Here is a 19709-nt window from a genome sequence, read left to right as displayed (position 1 = left end):
GCAAAAGGATATTTTATAGGATCATGGCTTTCTGATATATGATATTTGTTGTGATTCAATACCATTAAATACTAGTAGTATATAGAGAAATAGTTACTAAAATGCTTAACACAAAATAATAACAAAAGCAAGCCTTTGATAGTATTTACATTAATGAATTACCCCAATCATTAACTTATATTTTTAAAAAGTTTTCATGAAATGTATTCCCCACATTTTTCTTAGATAAAATATAAATTAGACCTCGGCACAGAATCCAAAAAAGTATTTGGCTTCAATAATATAAGAGTGCAAAAGCCTATATTGCTAAGCACTATTTACAAGTCCTCCCTAAAGAGGCTACAGTGCAGTGTGTTAAGTGCTTTAAGAGCAGCCAACATGGGGTCCTATGAAAAAGCCTGGGAGGAGCAAACTTGAAGACTCCTGAAGATATCTCAGAGAAGGTCACCTTGGAGACCTGTAGGAGGAGTTGAAATGCCGGCCAGCCACAGACGGGAGGAAAGAGGACTCCAGGCAGAGAAAAGAAAATACGTAAAAACCAGAGGAAACAAAGTTCATAGAGCATTTCAGTAAGTAGCTATCACTGAAGAGTACTCATGGGGGATTTAGGAATGACAAGAGAGACTGGAGGGAAAGTGTGGTCTAGATCATAAGGTGCCTTATATGTCACAATAAGAACTCTTACACTTTTTCCGAAGAACAATGAGGAGCCATTGAGAAGTGATGAGCAAGGAAGAGTATCACAGCTGACCTTCAGAACGGTTTCTCTGGTGCCCAGAAAGGGGTAAGAATAGCAACAGAAAGATAAGTCAGGATCCTTTAGGAGACTGTTGATAGTTAGGAATGAACACACTTCAGAGGTGTGTAGGAGGTATAATTGAGAGAACGTGTTGAGTGATTAGAAGGGGGTAAGGGAAGGAGCTGGCAGACAGGACATTTGGTTTCCTGACTTGAGCAACTGGGGAGAAAGTGCTGCCATAGTCTGCCCAACAACAACAAAAATATGAGAGATTTGGCAAAAGAGGGAAAACTTCAGTTTGTGGCATACTGACTGGAAGATGTCCAAATAAAAATGTTTACAAAAAAATTTTGATATATAGTCCTAGACCTCAAGAAAGAGCTTTAGGAAAAAAAAGAAAGGAAGAAAGCTTTAGAATTGAGACTGAGATTTGGGTGTCACTGTGATAGATGATGATTGAGAAAATTCTGATTTAAAATGGCAAACACACTACTCCTCCTGACATCTAAATGGAAATTACAATGTAAAATTTGAAGACGGAAATCTACCTGCAACAATGGAGAGAAAGGTAAGAAGGATTACCCAGCAGATAAGATATTTCAGCATGAAAGAATGCTTTTGGAAGTGTGCTGACGGCAGGACAAGGTAACTAACGAAAAGAAAGCTGTGGCTAATGAGGAGACACAGAACCCCAGGGGAGGTGGATAATAATATGCTCAGAGTCACTGGGCTTAAAATTCTCAATTATAATGGAAGTTGGGAGATGGAAGAAATAAAAAATGGGATGGTGTGGTAATTGTAAGTCTGGCAATGAGGAGTAGGTCCTCACAAACATTTTCTTTGTCATCCCTAACAGATTCTTTTTTAAAGCTAACAATAGAAAAGAGAAAATATATCAAAAACATCCCGTAATTATCACTGTAATAATGTCAACATAAAGGAGGGTAAAGACAAGTGGATACAAGTTGATGTCAAAGTTCTTTCCTTGTAAAGTAGAAGAAATAATTAAAATCAGAAATAAAAACAAGACAGGAGAAAAGAGAAAAAGCAAAAACAATTTTTAAATAAAAACTAAACAAACAGAAATGAGCTCAAATAACCACAAAAAAGCAGAAATAGCTTAAGTCCCTGGAACCTGGGAGGTGCTAGGCAGACATAAGCTTTGTCTGAATACCATTCTGTTAGAAATAGGGGATGCTTACCTTGTTTGTCCCACAATGGGTCCGAAATATTCACTGAAATTGTCTGGACCATAAATCCACTTTTAGGTTTGTCATTTAACATTAAGAAGGCAACAATAGGATCTCTATTGAACAAAAATATATTTCATTTTATTCAACAACCATATAAAGCAAACTAAATTGCGTTCAGTGAATTCTGAGTTTTCTCTCACTAAGAACTGAGAAAAGCCTTGATAGGTGTGACAAGGACAATTATCTACTCTATTCTGTTCCAGGTCCAGTTATCTATTCTTTCGCCATCCATTTTCTTCTGCATTTCTCCTTTGTAATCCGCACCACGTTCCGATGCTATGCCAGATCATTTAATACTGTTTACAGTTCAGGTTTTAAATGACAGCAATCCTCTTCACTGAATACCAAGCATTATTTCCTGTAGTAATATTGGCATAATGCTTGATACAATCACAGTACAGGAATTCATCCTGTCTCTTATTTGAATGGCCCCAGATTTTCTGTCTGCCTTGAAGTACTCTTTCAGCTACCTACAACTTATTCTTGGGTCTCTGTCTTTTGGTCTAATGATAACGTCCAGATTGTATTCAGCTTAAAGTCTTTCTCCCACAGACAGATTCCTGGAAATCCTATCATATCCTCTAGCTACAGTAACCCAATGTCTGTGTAAATACTGCATTCCTACTATAATGTATATGAACCACATATTTCATGTAAACACCAAATTAATGCTAAGAAATCAAAGATAAACAAACAAAAATGATTTAGAGGACATCATTTAAAGGGGATAAAAGAGCTCCTCAGTACACGATCAATGATAAAAAACATACAAATACATTTTTACCACATTCTAAATGACCTTACATGAGAAAAAAAACAGCTAATTAATCATCAACAGAGTATTTTGAATGTGAATTGTAGTGGATTTTTGAATAGGTTTCATCAGGTAAGAACTTGTTCTGAGTTTATAATTTAAGTGTACAACAGGAAACACTGAACATTGTAATAGCAATCATCTTAAGTTTCTCTCATTTAAATTTCTACTTGAGAATTCCACTTTTTAAATGTGAAAAACCAATTCATATGCTCAGGGGATAAGTACTCCATTTCTGAAAAGTCTATTATTTTTACTGTTTCTTCCTCTGCAGTTTACCTTTTTCTTTTTCTTCTACTTCTTAAAAAAAAAAAAAAAAATTCTTTATACTCAGTATAATTTTTGTCTAAAGGTAGGGAAAAGAAGTCATAAATTCCAAGCCCTCCCCATCCATTTTATTTTTCGTTAGCTGCTTGGCTAGATGGTAACATTACCTGTGTCATTTAAGGCTTGGAGATTACCTGAAGGTGTAATTCTGTGGAGTGTTTTTGTTTATTGCCAAGAAAAAATGGAGAGAGTTTTCTCAGTAACTTCCATTTGTAGTTAGCTTTCAGCTAGCTAGGTAAGAACCACTGCTTAAAGGACAATAACAAGAAGTCACAAATATATACAGGTTCCAAAGTCTAATAGATCCACTACAAATTACTTTTCTCTGTCACAAAATTCGAATTTGCGACAGAGAAATCATTCAAGAGCCTCTATCTCCCTTTCAACAACTATCCTCGGAAACCCACTTTTAGGCACTGCTCCCAACAGAAGCCAAATGTAAAACATAAGCAGTTCAAATGATATCAGAAATCAAGATGTGTTTTAATGCCACGAGTGATGACAAAAACAGATACTGTTTTTTAAACTACAATATATGTGCTGGTAAGCAGTACCCATTAACAATGCCTTCCACTGTAAACAACAGAAAACGCCACTCTAACTGACTCAAACACAAAGAAATAATCGTTTCACACAACAGAGATAAAGAAGGTGGGCAGATTTCAGGGCTCTTCTGGAGTAGCTCCAGCTTTGTCAGTCCCTTTCCTCCGTCCAGCTGTGTGGGCGTACTCCCAGGCTGGTAGGAAGATGGTTCTGCTCGTGGGGACCACACATCCACACACAATCACCACCAAAGGAACGAAGAGCATCTCTTTCTGTAGTTCTTCCTCCAGAGTGAGAAAACTTTATCCAGAAGCCCTCAGAAATTCATCCAGTATCTCAGGGGCTTGGAAAAGAACACATGTTTTTTCTACAACCAATCTCTGTCACCAAGGAAAGGCTTATTTTTTGCTCAAGTCTGGGTTCCTGGACCAAAAACGAGAAGGTTTTCTGTCAGTGCTGTTTTGCTACCCTAGCAGCACTGTAAATGTGGCCTGACGTCAGGCTAACCCTGTTGGGGGAGAAAAGGAAACTCAAGCCATTCTGGTCCCTTCCTCCAAATTTCCACTCTCCTCCAACCTTCTTGGGTCTTTCACCCTCCACAGATCTCAGATGGATATTGTCTGTAGTTTTGCAGTTTGAATTATGCCCCTGCCTCTAATCTTACATGCTGAAGGCCTAACTTCCAGTACCTCAGAATGAGACCTTATTCAGAAAGAAGGTCTTTGTGGATGTACCTAGTTAAGATGTCATACTGGAGTTGAGTGGACCCTTAATCCAAAGTGACTTGTATCCTTACAAAGAGGGGGAATTTGCCCACAGACATACACACAGGGGCAACACCCTGTGAGGATGAAGGCAGAGGTAGGGGTGAAGCTTCTACCAACCAAGGAAAGCCAAAGGTTGCCAGGAAACTAGCAGAGAGGGCCTGGAACAGATCCTCCCTCACATTCCTCAGAAGGAACCAGCCCTGCTGATTCCTTGACCTCACACCTGTAGCCTCCTAGACTGAAGCAGTAAATTTTTGCTATTTGAGTCACCCAGTATGTTAAGGCTGTCCTAGCAAACCAGCACATGCATTGCACAATGACCAGAGTTTGTACAGGAAGGTCATTAGGAGCTTACTCCTCAAACCAGGGGTGAAACTATCTTACTTGCCTGAGAACAAGTTAGTGTCTTCCCTATGCTTCTTCCATTATCTGAAAAATAGGGGTAATAATGATATTTATCATAGCATTGTTGGGAAGATGATGTAAGCTGACTGATGGATAGCATAAGAGCACACTACATGGAACACATGTGCTCTCATAGTTATTAGCTGGTTTAGTCCTGCACTCACTGGACTATATACCAGGCACTCTAGGTGCCTCACCAAACCAAACAGATATAAATTTTGGCCTTTCCGAGGTTTATACTGTAGTGAAAAGATGCAGACAATAAGACAAATAAGGAAATTATGTAACATATTGGCCAGGACTAAGCTCTATGAAGAGAAATGAATCAGAGAAGGAGGAAGGGGAGGGCTGGGGTTGGGGTGGCAGTTGCTGATAGGCTGGTCCAGACAGGCACTGTGGAGGAGGGCAGACACCAAGCTGATGCACACCAGGCAGACAGAAGAGCAAGTGCAAGTGGCCTGTGGTAGGAGCCAACTTGTATATTCACAGGGCAGGAAGGCCAGTGTGGCTATCGCAGAATGAGGGGGGAGGTGATGGGAGAGGAGGTCAAAGGTGTAATGGGGGCAGGTAGATAAGTCCTGGGAGGGCTTAGGCTTGCACCCTGAATGACATGGCAAGTCAGTGGAGGTTTTGAGCAAAGAATGACATGATGTGACCAGGCATTTTTATAGGCTCACACTGGCCACGAAGTGAGAGTAGATATGAAGAAGAAAAGAACAGAGAAACCAAGTTACAACACGGTTTCTGGAGTCCAGTCAGTGGAGGGATTAAAACATAATTAGGCTTTATGTTCTTTGACAAGAGAAGTAAAATGTTTCCCCAGTGGACTGAATGCAATGTCTGAATGAAAGAGGAGTTAAGAATGACTCTGAGGTTCAAATCCAAGCCGGAGGATGTATGCTTCCATTAATCAAATTAGGAAAGTCTTTTGGAGCAAGAGAAGGAGCGAATGAAGTTATTACCAGTGTCCTGCCTTATCTGTAGTATTTTGCCTTTATTATTGTTAGAATGAATGAAGTAGTTGCTAATATTGTCCTTCCTCTTCCTGTTACTATGATTGCTGTTATTAGAATGAATGATTTTTTTGCTAGAATTCTTGTTACAGTTGTCCCTCCTCTCCCCGTTACTATTACTGCCATTATTATTATTATTAAAGTGAGAGGTAGCTTAATCTACCCTTTCCTGTTTATTCTCAATTCCATCTTCTGTGGGAACTTCTTTTCCTTACAGGTAACAAGTCGCTTTGGAGTCAGCGCATTCTGCTCAGCTGCTCCTTTTTCTCCTCCCCCTCCTCCCCCTCCTCCCCCTTCTTCCCCTCCTCCTCCTTCTTCTTCTTCTTCTTTTTTTAAGATTGCATTTATTAGAGAGAGAGCATGACGAGCAGGGGGAGAAGCAGACTCCCTGCTGAGTGTAGAGCCCAACACGGAGCTCGATCCCAGGACCCCGAGATCATGACCTGAACCAAAGTTTGATGCTTAACCAACTAAACCCCCCAGGCACCAGCCGCCTTTTTTTAAGCTTTTCCTTATTTACAGCTGCTGCTTTTTCCTGCTGTAATCTAGTCCCAAAGGGAAGTCCGTGGCTACAGAGCGTGCCCTTCTCTCTTGGGAACATAACCTTGAGTCACCTCTGTTCCTATGGTCACACCTGCCTTCTCCATCTCCCAAGACTATCTTTGTGAAAGGGAACCCCTGCCTTTTCTCCCTTTGGACATTTCACTGCCCTTTGCTTTTTCTCATTGTAGCCATTTTTCTTCTGCTTACTCCAATTTTCATTAATCCTCGTACCAATTCTTCCCCACGCTCAGTATTGGCTGTTCTCGCTCGTGAATTCTGCTGTGACCCCTCAGTAAATCTGAATAAATCCCCTTCCTCACTGCTCCTTTCCCTCTGGGCCTCAATTAAAACTCCTGCTACACGAATTGTGGCTTGGTGTCCCTGGGGCTCAGTTTGCTCCTCTGAACAATAAAGGAAATACCCAGGTTAAATGCAAAGATCCTCAGTTGTAACTTTTGGACAAACTGACTCCGTGTTTTTCCTGTATGGCGAGTTCTCCCATCTATGTAACTTGTCTTCAGAGCCTGCCTTTCATTACTCTCTTATTACCAAGGCCCCCAGCTCATTTTTTCATCTTTATCTCTTAGGCAAAGCCAAGTGGCTTTCACCCACACCGTTAGTTGGTCAGAAGAATGTGTTTATTTTTCTAGACATTTCCTAATGTTGCATACAAAATATTTCAGGGACCATGATTCATGTTTGAAGAAATAAACCCATTTGGGCATTTCTTAACCATGAGTGAGATTTCATGATTTTCTTTAAGAAATCTGTAACCAGAAAGCTTTGTTAATGCCAGTGACAAGTAGCTAATGACATCATTCCTGCTTTGATTTTCTGTGACACATTTTTGAGGTTTGCATCCTCACTTCTTTGCGGGGCCCTCACCTTTGTCTTCCTTTTGCCCTGTAACTGCCAATTTTCATCAGCAATTGAGAAAATAAGAGTGCAAGGAAAAACAATTTAGCTCAGCTGACTGTTTCTTCAAGGAAACTGTTTTTTAAATTTCAGCCTAAGTTAATAAAAAAAAGTTTTAATCCTATAATCAGAGGTCGTTTTAATGCTTTTATTCAGCAAAATTCCAGGTAATTTTGAAATACATTGGACATCCATTTATTGAGGACAAGAGAGGTTATTCCAAAACATTCTTTAATAGCCCTAAACTGATTTTTCCTATCAGAGGAAAAAGGAAAATCCACCTGGAAAGGTCTTTCTATAGTGGAGCTTACATAGCCGAGCTTCTTAGGCATTAAAAAAATTCACACACACACACACACACACACACACACACACACACACACACCAGTGGTTAGAAATATTCCATTTTTAGTGTTAAGTTTTACACAACATATTATGATCATAAATGGGTTACTCAGATATAATAGTTATCTCTAGTTATTTTTAGCAAGGGGGCGAGATTTCATAATATTCAATCCTGCCTTATAAATTTAACTTGGAAACCTACAGGAGAAACGTGAGCTGTCTAGCATTCTCTGACGGATCAAAAGCCGTCGCCCCTGAGCCCCACAGTAACGATGTCCCTGCGCCCTCTGGACTCCAGTGGAACTTACCTTGTGTCCTTCTTATCCCCCATACTTCCTAATTCAGAGTCTCTCGTATCTATCAATAAATAATTAGAGAAGAAAAAAAAAAGGAGCAGGAAAATAAGCAGGCATTGCAGTGTCATAGAACAAGGGTGTTGAATTAAACAAACGTAGCTTTCTCATTTCACCCATTTCTTCACCATGGATGCCAGGCAGCTGACTGAACTATCTGATCCTTCGTCTTCTCGGCTCTATATTGGAGGTAATGAACTGCCCTCATAGGGTACCATGAAGGTTCAATTAAAATTGAAGAGCACCTGGCACACACAAGGCACCCGACAGAAGCTACTTCTCCTTCCCCCACTCCGGCATATCATCATAGATCAATCCTGCGGGAGGGCTGGTTGAACACCGGGTTGTTTCTGGGCTGTGAACTTTATGAAGGCAGGGTCTTGTTCATCTTTGTATTTCTAACAGAACCCTGGGTAGTGAGCCTCACATTCTGGGGGCACAGTAACTCTGTACTGGTTTAAACTGAGGGATGAAACAGGATGGCGCCTGAGCTGTGCAACAATCATTTACAGACTCGGGCTTTTCTGGTAGGACGGCTCCTCTTGTGAGCTATGGCTCAGGCCTCTCGGGTGCTGGCACAGCCCACCATGTTTTAAGTCGGGTGGCACAAAATAGAACTACTTTCCTAAATTCCTTGGCAACTAATCAGAACACTGTTCCATTTCTCATTGTAGAAACTGCTGTAGAAAAACTGGCCTTATTCTAAGAGAAAGACACAGAATCCACTACCTTGTGCTGGAAAACCAACAAGTTGTGTTGAAAGCACTGAGACACATAAACATGGGCTTTAAACACCAGCTGGTCCCAGACCAGCCAAGAGACCTGAGGCAAGCTGTCTACGCTTGTTGAGCCTCAATTACACCAAAGAGAGAGACAATAGCTGTCCTATGGTTGTCACACAGGGTTGTGGGTAGAGAAGGTAGTGCCTGGAACTGACTGGAACAACTGGGAAGCAGGATATCAACACCAAGCCTAGAAAGCCATCAACTTTCAGTCGGGAGAGCTCCTCCTCTGTCTCAGTCCATGCTTCTATCCACAGTCCCTTCTTTGGCAACTGACCAGCTCTCATTGTATCCTTTCAGTTTAGTTGAGCAGAAAAGCTGTGCACCTGTGCACGCACCAAGGTGCAAGGAGTCCCATCAATGGATCCCCCATCTTTTGTTCTGCGGGTCACATTACAGTGCCATGAGAAGGTGTAGTGATTAAGCCGTAATACAACAGATGCATGCATTACTTTTCTGTCCAATGATAGAACACTGTGCAGTCCAATTGTTTGTGGCTTTTTCTCCTGTGTCAGTTAGTCACAGCTTCCACGGTGAAGAATTTCAAAGAAAATACAGCCCAATCAAAGCATGACAGAATGTCAACCCCAGACAAAAGGGGGCAGACTGCAGGCCAAGCCAAGTGACCAATCTTCTCAGTTCTGGTGGAATCTTTGTTTCTAGTCATTCTACTAACATCACCTAAGGAAACTGGGTTCCTAAGGAAAATGGGAGGGTGGGGAATCAGACAGGCCGCCTACACACCACAGATGGAAGAACGAGCCTTCCCAAATTTTTTAAAAAAGTCTTCTTCTGCCCGGGCCAGTGCGTCTTCGTCAATGTACACAGCCGGCCTTCGGGCCATGAGGAAGTACTGCACCTTCCTCAGATTCCAGCCCATCACGTACTGGAGCCAGCCGCACACGGCCGCCGTGGACCGGCCGACCCCGGCGTTGCAGTGAACGTACACGGTGTGTCCATTCTCGAGCAGCGCGTGCAGGAGACAGACCGCCTGGGGCAGCATCTGTACTCGGCCTGGGATTGAGAAAGCACAGCACAGACACGTGAATAATGAAACCCCAATATCGCCCCTAATGAGAGCTCCTCCAGTGCCTGGTGAGATGAGTGCCATGCAGGGAGGGCAGGGGTATGCGAGCTTGCGCTATTCCTTTGTTGTGAGGGAAAGGGTGAGACAATGTCAAAACCTACTAATTATAAAGTAGAAAAAACACTCCAGAGGCAGTGGGTCAGCTCTGAAATTTCCCTGGTTTTTGCTCTGAGTGACTCCTGCATCAGTGCAAATTTCCTTTCAAAGAAAAGTTAACCATTGGCTATGGTCAGAAGAATGGATTTTTGCATCCATCAGAAGGGCTTGTACAGATGGGGCAGAGATTTAGAGAAATCTCACCCAGACTTTCTTTAATCCAAATGGATCTTCCAGATCAATGCAAAACAGAGAATTAATCCATGTTGGTTAAAGGAGCCAATCTTATTCACTCAACATATGCCAATTTTCATTTGGCCAATGGGATGGCCAACATTAACTGACACGCATGCAATAACCGATCATTTTTTTATTCCCTCATGATACAGAGTGTTCAAATGATTCCATTTCTCCTTTACTGGGCAATTGTGATTATAGTTACCATTACTTCATGACTACTATTTTGATTATTAGGTGATCATATGTCTTCTCCTTTTATACACTGAGAGGATACACAATGCTCTGCTCATACCTGCTAGATTCTCTTGTCTCGTGAGGCAGAGATCACCCTAAAGCCATCAAGCTCCTAGAGGCCTGGAATTTCTTCTGCACACAGGTTCTCAGAGCAAAGATAGTGGGTTTGGTGGGGGTGTGAATGACGGTCACACGACAAAGTGGACAACTTCAAAAGGGGATAAAAAGGGGAACTGTAGAGAGTCCTGGATTATGAGCCCGTGCCTTGATGTTCACTAGTTACTCTGTGCTCTCAACCACACAGGCGCACGGTGGCTCTTCGCACTGCCATCCCACTGGATAAGGGGAGAGGTGGGAAAAACTCCCCCCTCCAATGGTTTCACTGCAGATCCTGAGGCCTAGAATTCCGTGGTGGAATGGAGCCAGGAGGTCATGAGAACCACTCAAGTAAGTTCGGACTCCCCTCTTCAGATGTCCTCTTCCAAAATGTCAGTGCCTCTTAAGGACCCATACAACAAATGGCAATCAGGCATCAGTGCCTTAGAAGGACAGAGGTTATAAGACCACATCATGGTTTGAAGGCCCTCTCAGTTTCACTCCATCCCAGGTGGGTCTACCTTAGCTTCAGGCTCACCCTGTTCTGAGTTAGGAGCAGAAAATCTACACTGAAGCCAAGATAATATTCTAATTTTGCTGCTGGTTCTCTATCCCTCTGTCTCACCAAAGCACCTCAAGCCACAGGTCCCACACAGTAGTGTAGAGACATTTGTAACTGGAATGCCTTCAGTCAGCGGACACTTAGCAATCCCTCAGGCTCCATCTCTCCCTGCTGTCTATCACCCCGTGTCCATGTTCCCTGCCTGATCTCTGAGGGCATCTAAGGGAAGTCCCGCCAGCTCCTCTGTGCTGCTTGATTCCTCAGAGCCCAAACTCAGCCATAAACTGTCATTGATGGGCACTTCCTTACTAGGTTTCGGGGTATGTTGAGGTTAGAGCTAGATGGGCATGCCACATAGCCAGTTGCTCATGGCACTGCCCCAGTGGCAGTAAAACGTCACCAGAAATGGAACAAAGTGTAGAAGGTCCTATGTACCAGAGTGACCTCTCACTGTCTGTCTCAGGGAGACTACCATGTAGTTGATGCACCATTTGAGCTGGGAGATCAGAGGAGGCAAAACTTCCAAAGTACGTTTCAGTGACCCTGCCAATATGGGTGAGGTCTGCCCACAGACAAAGCTTTTTGTTCTGCTGAAGAGGTGTGAGAGGTGTAGCCCCACTAATACCAGCTGGGAAAGGAATGACAGCTGATCTAACTGGGAAGTTGGGTTCTTCCTGCCATGGCTGGCCTCACTGACCAAGTTTCCTGTTACAGATACCTCTCCAGCTACCATGTACATTGCCAGGAGATGAGCAGAAAAAAAATGTTTTTCATTGAAATATAGTGGACATACAATGTCAGTGTCAGGTGTATAACACAGTGACCCAACAATTCTATCCCATACACTATGCTCAGCACAGTAAGTATAGTCACCAACTGTCACCATACGACATTATTACGAGGTTATTGACTCTATTCCCTGTGCTGTACTTTTTATCCCCAAGGAGTATTTTTAACATGGGTTTTCATTAAATGCCCAGTATACAGACAGACCTCAGTGGTCTGAGGTAGGAGCTTCTAGAAGCAGAGTCCCAGCCCCCAGGCTCAGTTTCTGCAGCCTCAGTGTCACGGGACCTACCCAAACCGGGGTTCATGTGAACCTGTCAGGATCCCTTCCCCCACCTGCTCTCTGGCCAGAGAGTCACTGAGGAAGGATCTGCATCAAATGGCCCAAATGATCACTATCTCTCCCTTTCCTTTTTATCTGTAAAAGATTCTTCAAGAGGCATGCACACAGTTTAGAAGTTGAAAAGGGATATGTGTGAGCTTGGAATTCTATGACCTTGGTCATGCAATCCTAGAAGGTAAGTGACAGCTGCCACTGGGAAGCTCCAGAAGGTTTAAACACAGGTTTTACCCCGCAGTGGTCTTCTCCTAGAATAACTTAGCTGCTACACTTAAGAACTGTCAAGCAAATATTTAAATAACATATAAAGGACGCCAGACGAGGACGTGGCCAGGACGGCCACCTGTCCTAGCCTGGCCTCCACTGGAGCTCTTGCTTATTTTGATTTCTAGGGACTATAAATCACTCTGTGTTGACTGATGACAGCTCACATTTACTAAGCCCTTTTCTACCCACCAAGTGCTGTTCTGAGCACCGAGCAGGCAATAGTTCATTGGCAATCACCTTTTAACAGCTATGAGGTTGGTACTATTTTTATCCTCAGTTTATATCTGAGGGAACTGAGGCAAGGAGACCTCCCCAAGCTTATTCCCCAGTGGCCACTGAAACCCAGCAGGTGCAACTCCAAAGCCTCTGGTCTTAACCACTGCACCAGTGCCCTTCCCTGATCTGCCTGTCCAGGGGCACTTGCGGGCCGCCATGCTCTCAGTCTGAGTTCTTACTCAGTCTCTATCCCCTACCTACCCTGTCACACGGTTCTGTTAGCCCAGATAAGAGCAACAACTTCCTGGGTGTTAGTTCCTCTCCCCTACCCTAGAGCAGCTCCCTGTGCCCAAAAGGCCATGTGCCTCTGCTAGAAAACCCATTCTAGGGAGCCTGAGCTAACACAAAACACACCAAGGAATAAACAGAGGGTGTCCAGAATCAGAGCTTACACAACATCAACAAGAGCCCCCAGTTTTTTTTTTTTTAAGATTTTTTTTATTTATTTGACAGATCACAAGTAGGCAGAGAGGCAGGCAGAAAGAGAGAGGGGGAAGCAGGCTCCCTGCCGAGCAGAGAGCCCGATGTGGGACTCGATCCCAGGACCCCAAGATCATGACCTGAGCTGAAGGCAGAGGTCCCAACCCACTGAGCCACCCAGGTGCACCTAGCCCCTAATTTTTTATATTTTATGTATTTAGGCTCCATCCAGACCTTAATTAGATAAAAGGTTTCCATTCGTAAAAATAATACCTGAAGGCAAGAGAGAAATCCAGAATTTTTTTATAAAATATTCCAAATTCTAACTGTTGACAGCTAAGTTGAAAATTTTAAACCCTGTCCCGGTATAACAAAACATTTCACTGTTTGTGATACTTATTTTGGAATATAAAACAGGCCTTGGCTCTCAGTAGATACTCAATAAGCATTCATTAAATGCATGAATAAAAAATAAAATGAAATAAAATCCAATAATACTCATTAGATCTGAGATACTCCTGGACTCCTCTAATCTAACTTGTGGCCCACACCTTCTCCAGGCTAATCCAGCGCTGGAATGGTTAAAAGCTTCCTGAAAGCAGGTACTGAGCAAACAAAGGTTGGGAGAAGGGGCGCCTGGGTGGCTCAGTGGGTTAAAGCCTCTGCCTTCCGCTCAGGCCCTGATCCCAGGACCAGGGTCCTGGGATCGAGCCCCACATTGGGCTCTCTGCTCTGCAGGGAGCCTGCTTCCTCCTCTCTCTCTGCCTGCCTCTCTGCCTACCTGTGATCTCTCTCTGTCAAATAAATAAATCAAATATTTAAAAAAAAAAAGGTTGGGAGAAGAGGGACACAGACATGCTGGGGACAGCCTGCGGCATTAGGGCCTGAAATCACGGAGAGGACTGGAAAAGGCCCTGAAGATGCCCTTTACCTAAGGTTGACCTGGAAAGGCATTATTTATGGAGTGACTTTCAGCCTTTCCAAGATTAACACGTGTGCGTGTGTATGTGTGTGTATGTGTCATACACACACACACACACACGCACGCACGCATGCACGCACACCCTTCTTTTTTCACTCCAGGCAGATTTATGACTGAATGTATTATTATTTTATTTGAGCATATCTTCTTTTCCACCTTTGCAATGTAATATAGATAAAATCCATATTATCTAGTACAACCTTCAGTAGAAACTTAAGAAGTTGGGACTAAAAATATAGTCCCAACTTGGTGATTTTCAAAAGCCCTTACATATCAATCATCTTATTCTATTGTTATAATCCCACAAGGCAGAAATGATTACCCCATTTTCCAAGTGCAGGAAATAGCCCTCTCGCTATCACACAGCTAGGTGGTGGCATCCAGGCTCAAGCCCACACGCCGAATCTCAAGCCCACACGCCGTGGCTCCAAGGTCAGTGTCGGCATCACGGCAGAGCTGCACACGGTGTTGAGTCAGAGAACAGAGGGTGACAGCAGAGGGGTAGCCGAGGACTCTGGGAAGCACATGCCCTGACTTGGGAGGCAAGGGCAGACCCTATGTTATCACCAGCATTGCCCTGACAGAGGCTGAAACACAGTCTGAGTGCTTCCTGCGAAGGAAAACGGAATTTTAATGAACACATTTGGTTTTTTTCAGGTGAGTGCCTGATTTGTCTCAGGTGAAAGTTACAAACCAAAATTTAAAAAAAAAAAAAAAGGAAAGGAAAAAACCTAACTCCTTGGCATGTGACAAAATGTACCAGAGTAAGGATCGATAGTACAATTGATTGTAACGGGTCTGTGACAACTGGTGGTGACAGTCAGACCTAACACACTGTCTTCTTTCTCAGACTTTATCTGACAGCATTATGTTACAGCTCAAAACACTTCCAGATGGATTTTTCTCTGCATTCCAAAAATAGCTGATTAATCTATATGTTCATTGTGCTAATACTGTCAGCCACCCAGATTAATCCGGTGGTCAGAACTTCCCTGGAGCCTCGGAAATGGTCGTTAACCCTTTGACTACCCCCAGGTCATGCTAAACCAAAGAAAGCCTTCATTTAGTCTTATTTGGCCTTTTGCAGCTGGAAACGCTCCTTCTGCTGTCCTGGTTGTTGCCAGAAGGCCTCCGTGTGGGAGGTGCTCTGATGATGTGACTGGCATGGGACCTGGTGACCCTGGGTTTTAACAAACTACGGTGTACCTTTGGGGATGGGGTTTTCCCTCAGGTTTTTGCATACCCCAAACTAGCAGGCAAATACTTATTGGTCACCAGGGCCCCCAGATAATCAGTACAGGGATGGGACAGGATGCAGGTGAGCTACACTAAGCTTTGTCTCACCTTATCCTCCAGTGGGCAACAATGCTATGAAACCTGAAGTAAGGAAGCAAGAATCAGAACGCTCTCTGGAAGCTATAGGCAGGTGAACCTAACAATCTTCTGTTTTGAAACCAGAGAAACAAAGCGCTTTCATATCAATCATCTTACTCTATTGTTTTGATCCCGTAAGGCAGAAATGATTACCCCATTTTCCAAGTGCAGGATCTAGTCGGCTGGACATCACACAGCTACTCGGGAACTCTCCTTCCACTGCCACGAGTGCTGCCAAAGTGCCTCAGTGTGGAAGGTGCTCCACGGTCATGCTGCACTGGGACCCCAAAAAGACCGTAACACAACTACAGTGGGCCTAGATTCAACCACTGATCTTCCGTGCAAGTGAAGTTATTTTTTTTTCCTTGAAAACAAGCAAAGCTCTTACAGCTACATGGACCACTGTTACCAAGAGGAGTATTTCTTCCCTCAGGAAAAAAAAATTAAAATAAAAGTAAAAGTTATACCTCTTCCCTAGTGATGGTTCAGTCCAGCCTGGGAATCGTTTGAGATTCATAGTCAAGGTGGCCTACGTCCAGCTCCCTAGGATCCTTGAGAACTTTCTTCTGTCCCCACCCACATCCTGGACTGTTGACTCCGGGGAGACAAGCCACCTCCCTGCCCACTCACAACTTGTCTAAGTCCAGGTGATCACGACTACCAGGGACTGCAAGGGCGCTGGTCTGTGGAATGTGCATGCAGAGCCTCAGCGGGCATGCAGGGACAGGAGTCACCGCATGGTGTCTGCAGCAGTGGTGTGAGTCTAGCTGCCTGTCTTGAAATCCAGGGTACGTCTGTCCCTTTTCCTATGGCCACATTATTGCATATTTTTGTACCTGTCTTTTCCTCTGCAAAATGGAGATAACTGCATCTGCCTGGAGTCTTGTCGGAATTAAATGAGGCAAGGCATGAAATCGCTTAAGAGAGTGTCTGATACATTATGTACTTTGGGGGCTGGAGATGGTGGAGTCGTTTCTGACTAGGCACAACTGCCTTTCAGTTCTCCTTTCCCGCAGAACTGCAATTCACCAAACTCCCGCGTCCTGTGCCGCTCCCACAGCTCTCTGCTGCCCCCTGCTGACATCTTGTTGATACTGGCAGTGTAACGGTTCTCAGCGTCAGCTACCTCCTCCGTCCCGGCCCAACCTCCTCAAGCACCCTACTCCACCACCAAGCTGAAACACAGAGCATTCCTGTAAAACCCCATGCCTTGGGGCTACGCCGATGCTGTTTCCTCCGTCTGGCATACTCTTCCTCCCTCCCCATTGACCTGTCAAAACCAGGCCACTTCAAATGCCATGACACAGATACAGCCTCCCTGTGCTGCCCCCCGACACAACATAAGCCACCAGGAGCACCTGACTCCTTCCTCACATCACATTCTTCTCTGTATTGTAATTACTTTTGAACTTCTCCTACCACCTTTTGCTATGAGATCAAAACACCGCCTTACTCATCTCCTGTTTCCCCAGCAGCACCCATGTCATAACCCATCTTCACAAAGACATGCTCACCCCACCAGTGCTTGTGCTGGAACTACAGCCTTGCTATCGCCACCCAGCCCCCATCTGGGTCATCTCTCATGATCTCCCACTTCAACCACTATAGTGACCCCCTAACGGGGGTCCCCAGATCCACTCTGGGCCCATTTCCCATCCCTTGTCCACAGTGCCAACTTTTACCTCCCGTGACACTCTACATTCTCCTGCCACAGAGATGTCCCAAGCTGGCGGCCCTCTGGGGATCCTCTGGGATCTTCCTCTCTGGGAGAAGAGATCCTCTCTCCTACCTCACCCCCACTAGCCTTCAGACTTAGCTCAAACATACCCAAGCAAACCTTCCCTGACTCTCTTTCTACATCTGACTTGCCTGTGCATGCTCATAGCAGTATCTTCCTGTCAAAAATGTCATCATATTTGTAAATCTCTATTTATGGTCATTTGACGATGCATGTCTTCTCTTTATGACTAGAAGCTCCATGGGGACAAGAGCTATACCTGCTTTGCCTCAGCACTGTATTTCTAGCTACCAGCATAATGACACACATACCTTAGATACACATAAATACATAAATACATGTTCAATAAATAAGTCATAAGAACATAAGAACATAAATACATGTTCAATAAATAAGTCAAAGGAGCCATGTTAAACAGAATCTTAGCCAAGGTGCCAAAATACATTAAATATGTTAAATTAAAACCTTATATTGATTCCATTTCCACCATTCATGATTAAGTCATTCAATTATACACAGAAAGGTATGTAGGTAAGTAGATAGGTAGACAGATGGACAGACAGCAAGGGTGTCTCTGAAACACATTCAGCAAGAAGCCAGAAAGATTCTTCCGATGCTTACCTTCAGTGCTCATATCTGGCGTCGGCATCCAGATGTAGACCAAGCCTTCTTCCCTATAGAGCTTAATCATGGTGTCTGGTGTCATGGGTTCTGGGTAGCGGTTACAGCCTGAGGAATTCTGTATAATATCCCATTCAGTCTGGAAATTCATCACAGCTGTAATCCCCAATTCATGCTTCAGTTTGATGGTTATATGTTCCACTTGACGAGGGCAGCTACCCAGCCAGATATTTGGTAGAATTCTAATGAGAATATATAGAAGCAACTATTATTATTGTTACTGTCATGGCTTGAAATATGAGAAGCTGTAGAAAATGTAATAAAATTTAGTAATAAAATGCAATTAACCTTTAAATCTGGCACAGGAAAAGCTGCAGTAATAATATTAGATGGTGTAACAATATTATTGATATAATAACAATATTATTGAAAGAAAAAATACTGGGGCCTGTCATTTTTTAGGGAAATAAATAATCCTATTAACCAAAATGCTAGGAAATAAGCATTAGCAAGCTAAATCTTATAACATATTAAAATAAGCCCACTAAGATGTATTTATTCCTTGAATGTATATGTGGTTCAACATTAGGAAACTCATCAACATATTTCAAACACTAACAAGTTAAAGGCAAAACTCCAGTGATTAGATCAGTAAATTCTGGAAAACATTTGCAAAAATAGGCCATTATTCCTGTTTGAAACTCTACATAAAAATTTCAAACTCTGCATTTCAAATTTCAAAAGTAGGAGAACTTTTCAACACCAGAAGCTAACCATCTCCTTTTAAACAAAATCAAAGTTAAGCTTATATACCTTAGTGCCCAACACTGTCCTATATATTTCATCTAATGCTCCAAGTTAAGAAGAAATAGAACTGTCTGAAAAATAAAAAAAGAAAGAAAATGTTGTCGATATTTTTTCAAGTATGTTTCTATATCTAATATCCCAAAGGCTGGACCCCACCATCAAAATTTCTGAGTCAGTAGATCTGGGTGGAGAATCCAGGAATTTAGAATTCTAACAAGTTCTTAGGCAATACTGATGCTGCTAATTCAGTGCATCCTGAGAACCTGAGAACCACTCCCTAAAAGATTCAATTACAAAAGCTACGCAAAGTATTAAAAGTATTAAGATACGGGGCGCCTAGGTGGCTCAGTGGGTTAAGCCGCTGCCTTCGGCTCAGGTCATGATCTCAGGGTCCTGGGATCGAGTCCCACATCAGGCTCTCTGCTCAGGAGGGAGCCTGCTTCCCTCTCTCTCTCTCTCTCTCTCTCTGCCAGCCTCTCTACCTACCTGTGATCTCTCTCTGTCAAATAAATAAATAAAATCTTAAAAAAAAAAAAAAGTATTAAGATACATGGATGAGGGAAAATATACAAAAATCAAACAGCTTTTCTCTGTGTTCACAATACCCAGGTACAAATGGAGAAATGGAGGCGACTCTCAAATATAAAAACAAAATTATAGAACATCTAGGAATACATTTAACCAGAAAGATTTATAAAATTTTACTGGACATTAAGAAAAAAAACAATAGACAGACATACTGTGATATTATGATTTATAATAAGAAATATGTATTTGGTCTTCATCTCACTTTCCAGCACAGTTTCCTGAGTGATAAGAGGCTTAAAGGTGTCTTTTTTGTTATACATTCATGAGTAATTTGGATGGTACCTATCTGATGGGCTGGTTGCCAGGGGAACCAACTTTGTGACTAGAGGACAGAACTTTCAGTCCCACCTCTTGGCTTCTAGGAGGAAAGAGAGCTGGAGGTTGATCCAATCACCA

At 43.1% G+C, this 19709-nt stretch overlaps 1 protein-coding gene and 1 long non-coding RNA gene across 4 annotated transcripts in view; one reads left to right on the top strand and one right to left on the bottom strand.

The window, feature by feature from the left end:
- Positions 1–7414: 7414 nt before the first annotated feature.
- The window catches only part of EPM2A (EPM2A glucan phosphatase, laforin), a 162292-nt gene continuing 149997 nt past the window's right edge, over positions 7415–19709 (bottom strand). For 2 of the 3 annotated variants that reach the window (XM_032339317.1, XM_032339316.1), the window contains exons 3-4: positions 17919–18160; positions 7415–9813 (exon numbers count right to left, since the gene is read on the bottom strand). In XM_032339317.1, coding sequence (XP_032195208.1) covers positions 9536–9813; positions 17919–18160 — 520 coding nt within the window. In that variant the 3' untranslated portion in view covers positions 7415–9535. The remainder of the gene's footprint in view (positions 9814–17918; positions 18161–19709) is intronic. The other variant, XM_032339318.1, reaches the window with a different exon arrangement.
- Positions 9809–16815, top strand: LOC116588380. Its single transcript, XR_004284921.1, has 3 exons — positions 9809–9894; positions 10761–10903; positions 15731–16815. It is a non-coding gene; the product is annotated as an uncharacterized LOC116588380 (long non-coding RNA).

This window comes from Mustela erminea, chromosome 4, assembly GCF_009829155.1.
Source record: "Mustela erminea isolate mMusErm1 chromosome 4, mMusErm1.Pri, whole genome shotgun sequence".
In the NCBI taxonomy this organism is placed as follows: Eukaryota; Metazoa; Chordata; class Mammalia; order Carnivora; family Mustelidae; genus Mustela; species Mustela erminea.
Note: the sequence above shows the minus strand (reverse complement) of the source record. Positions and strands in the feature narration are given on the sequence as shown.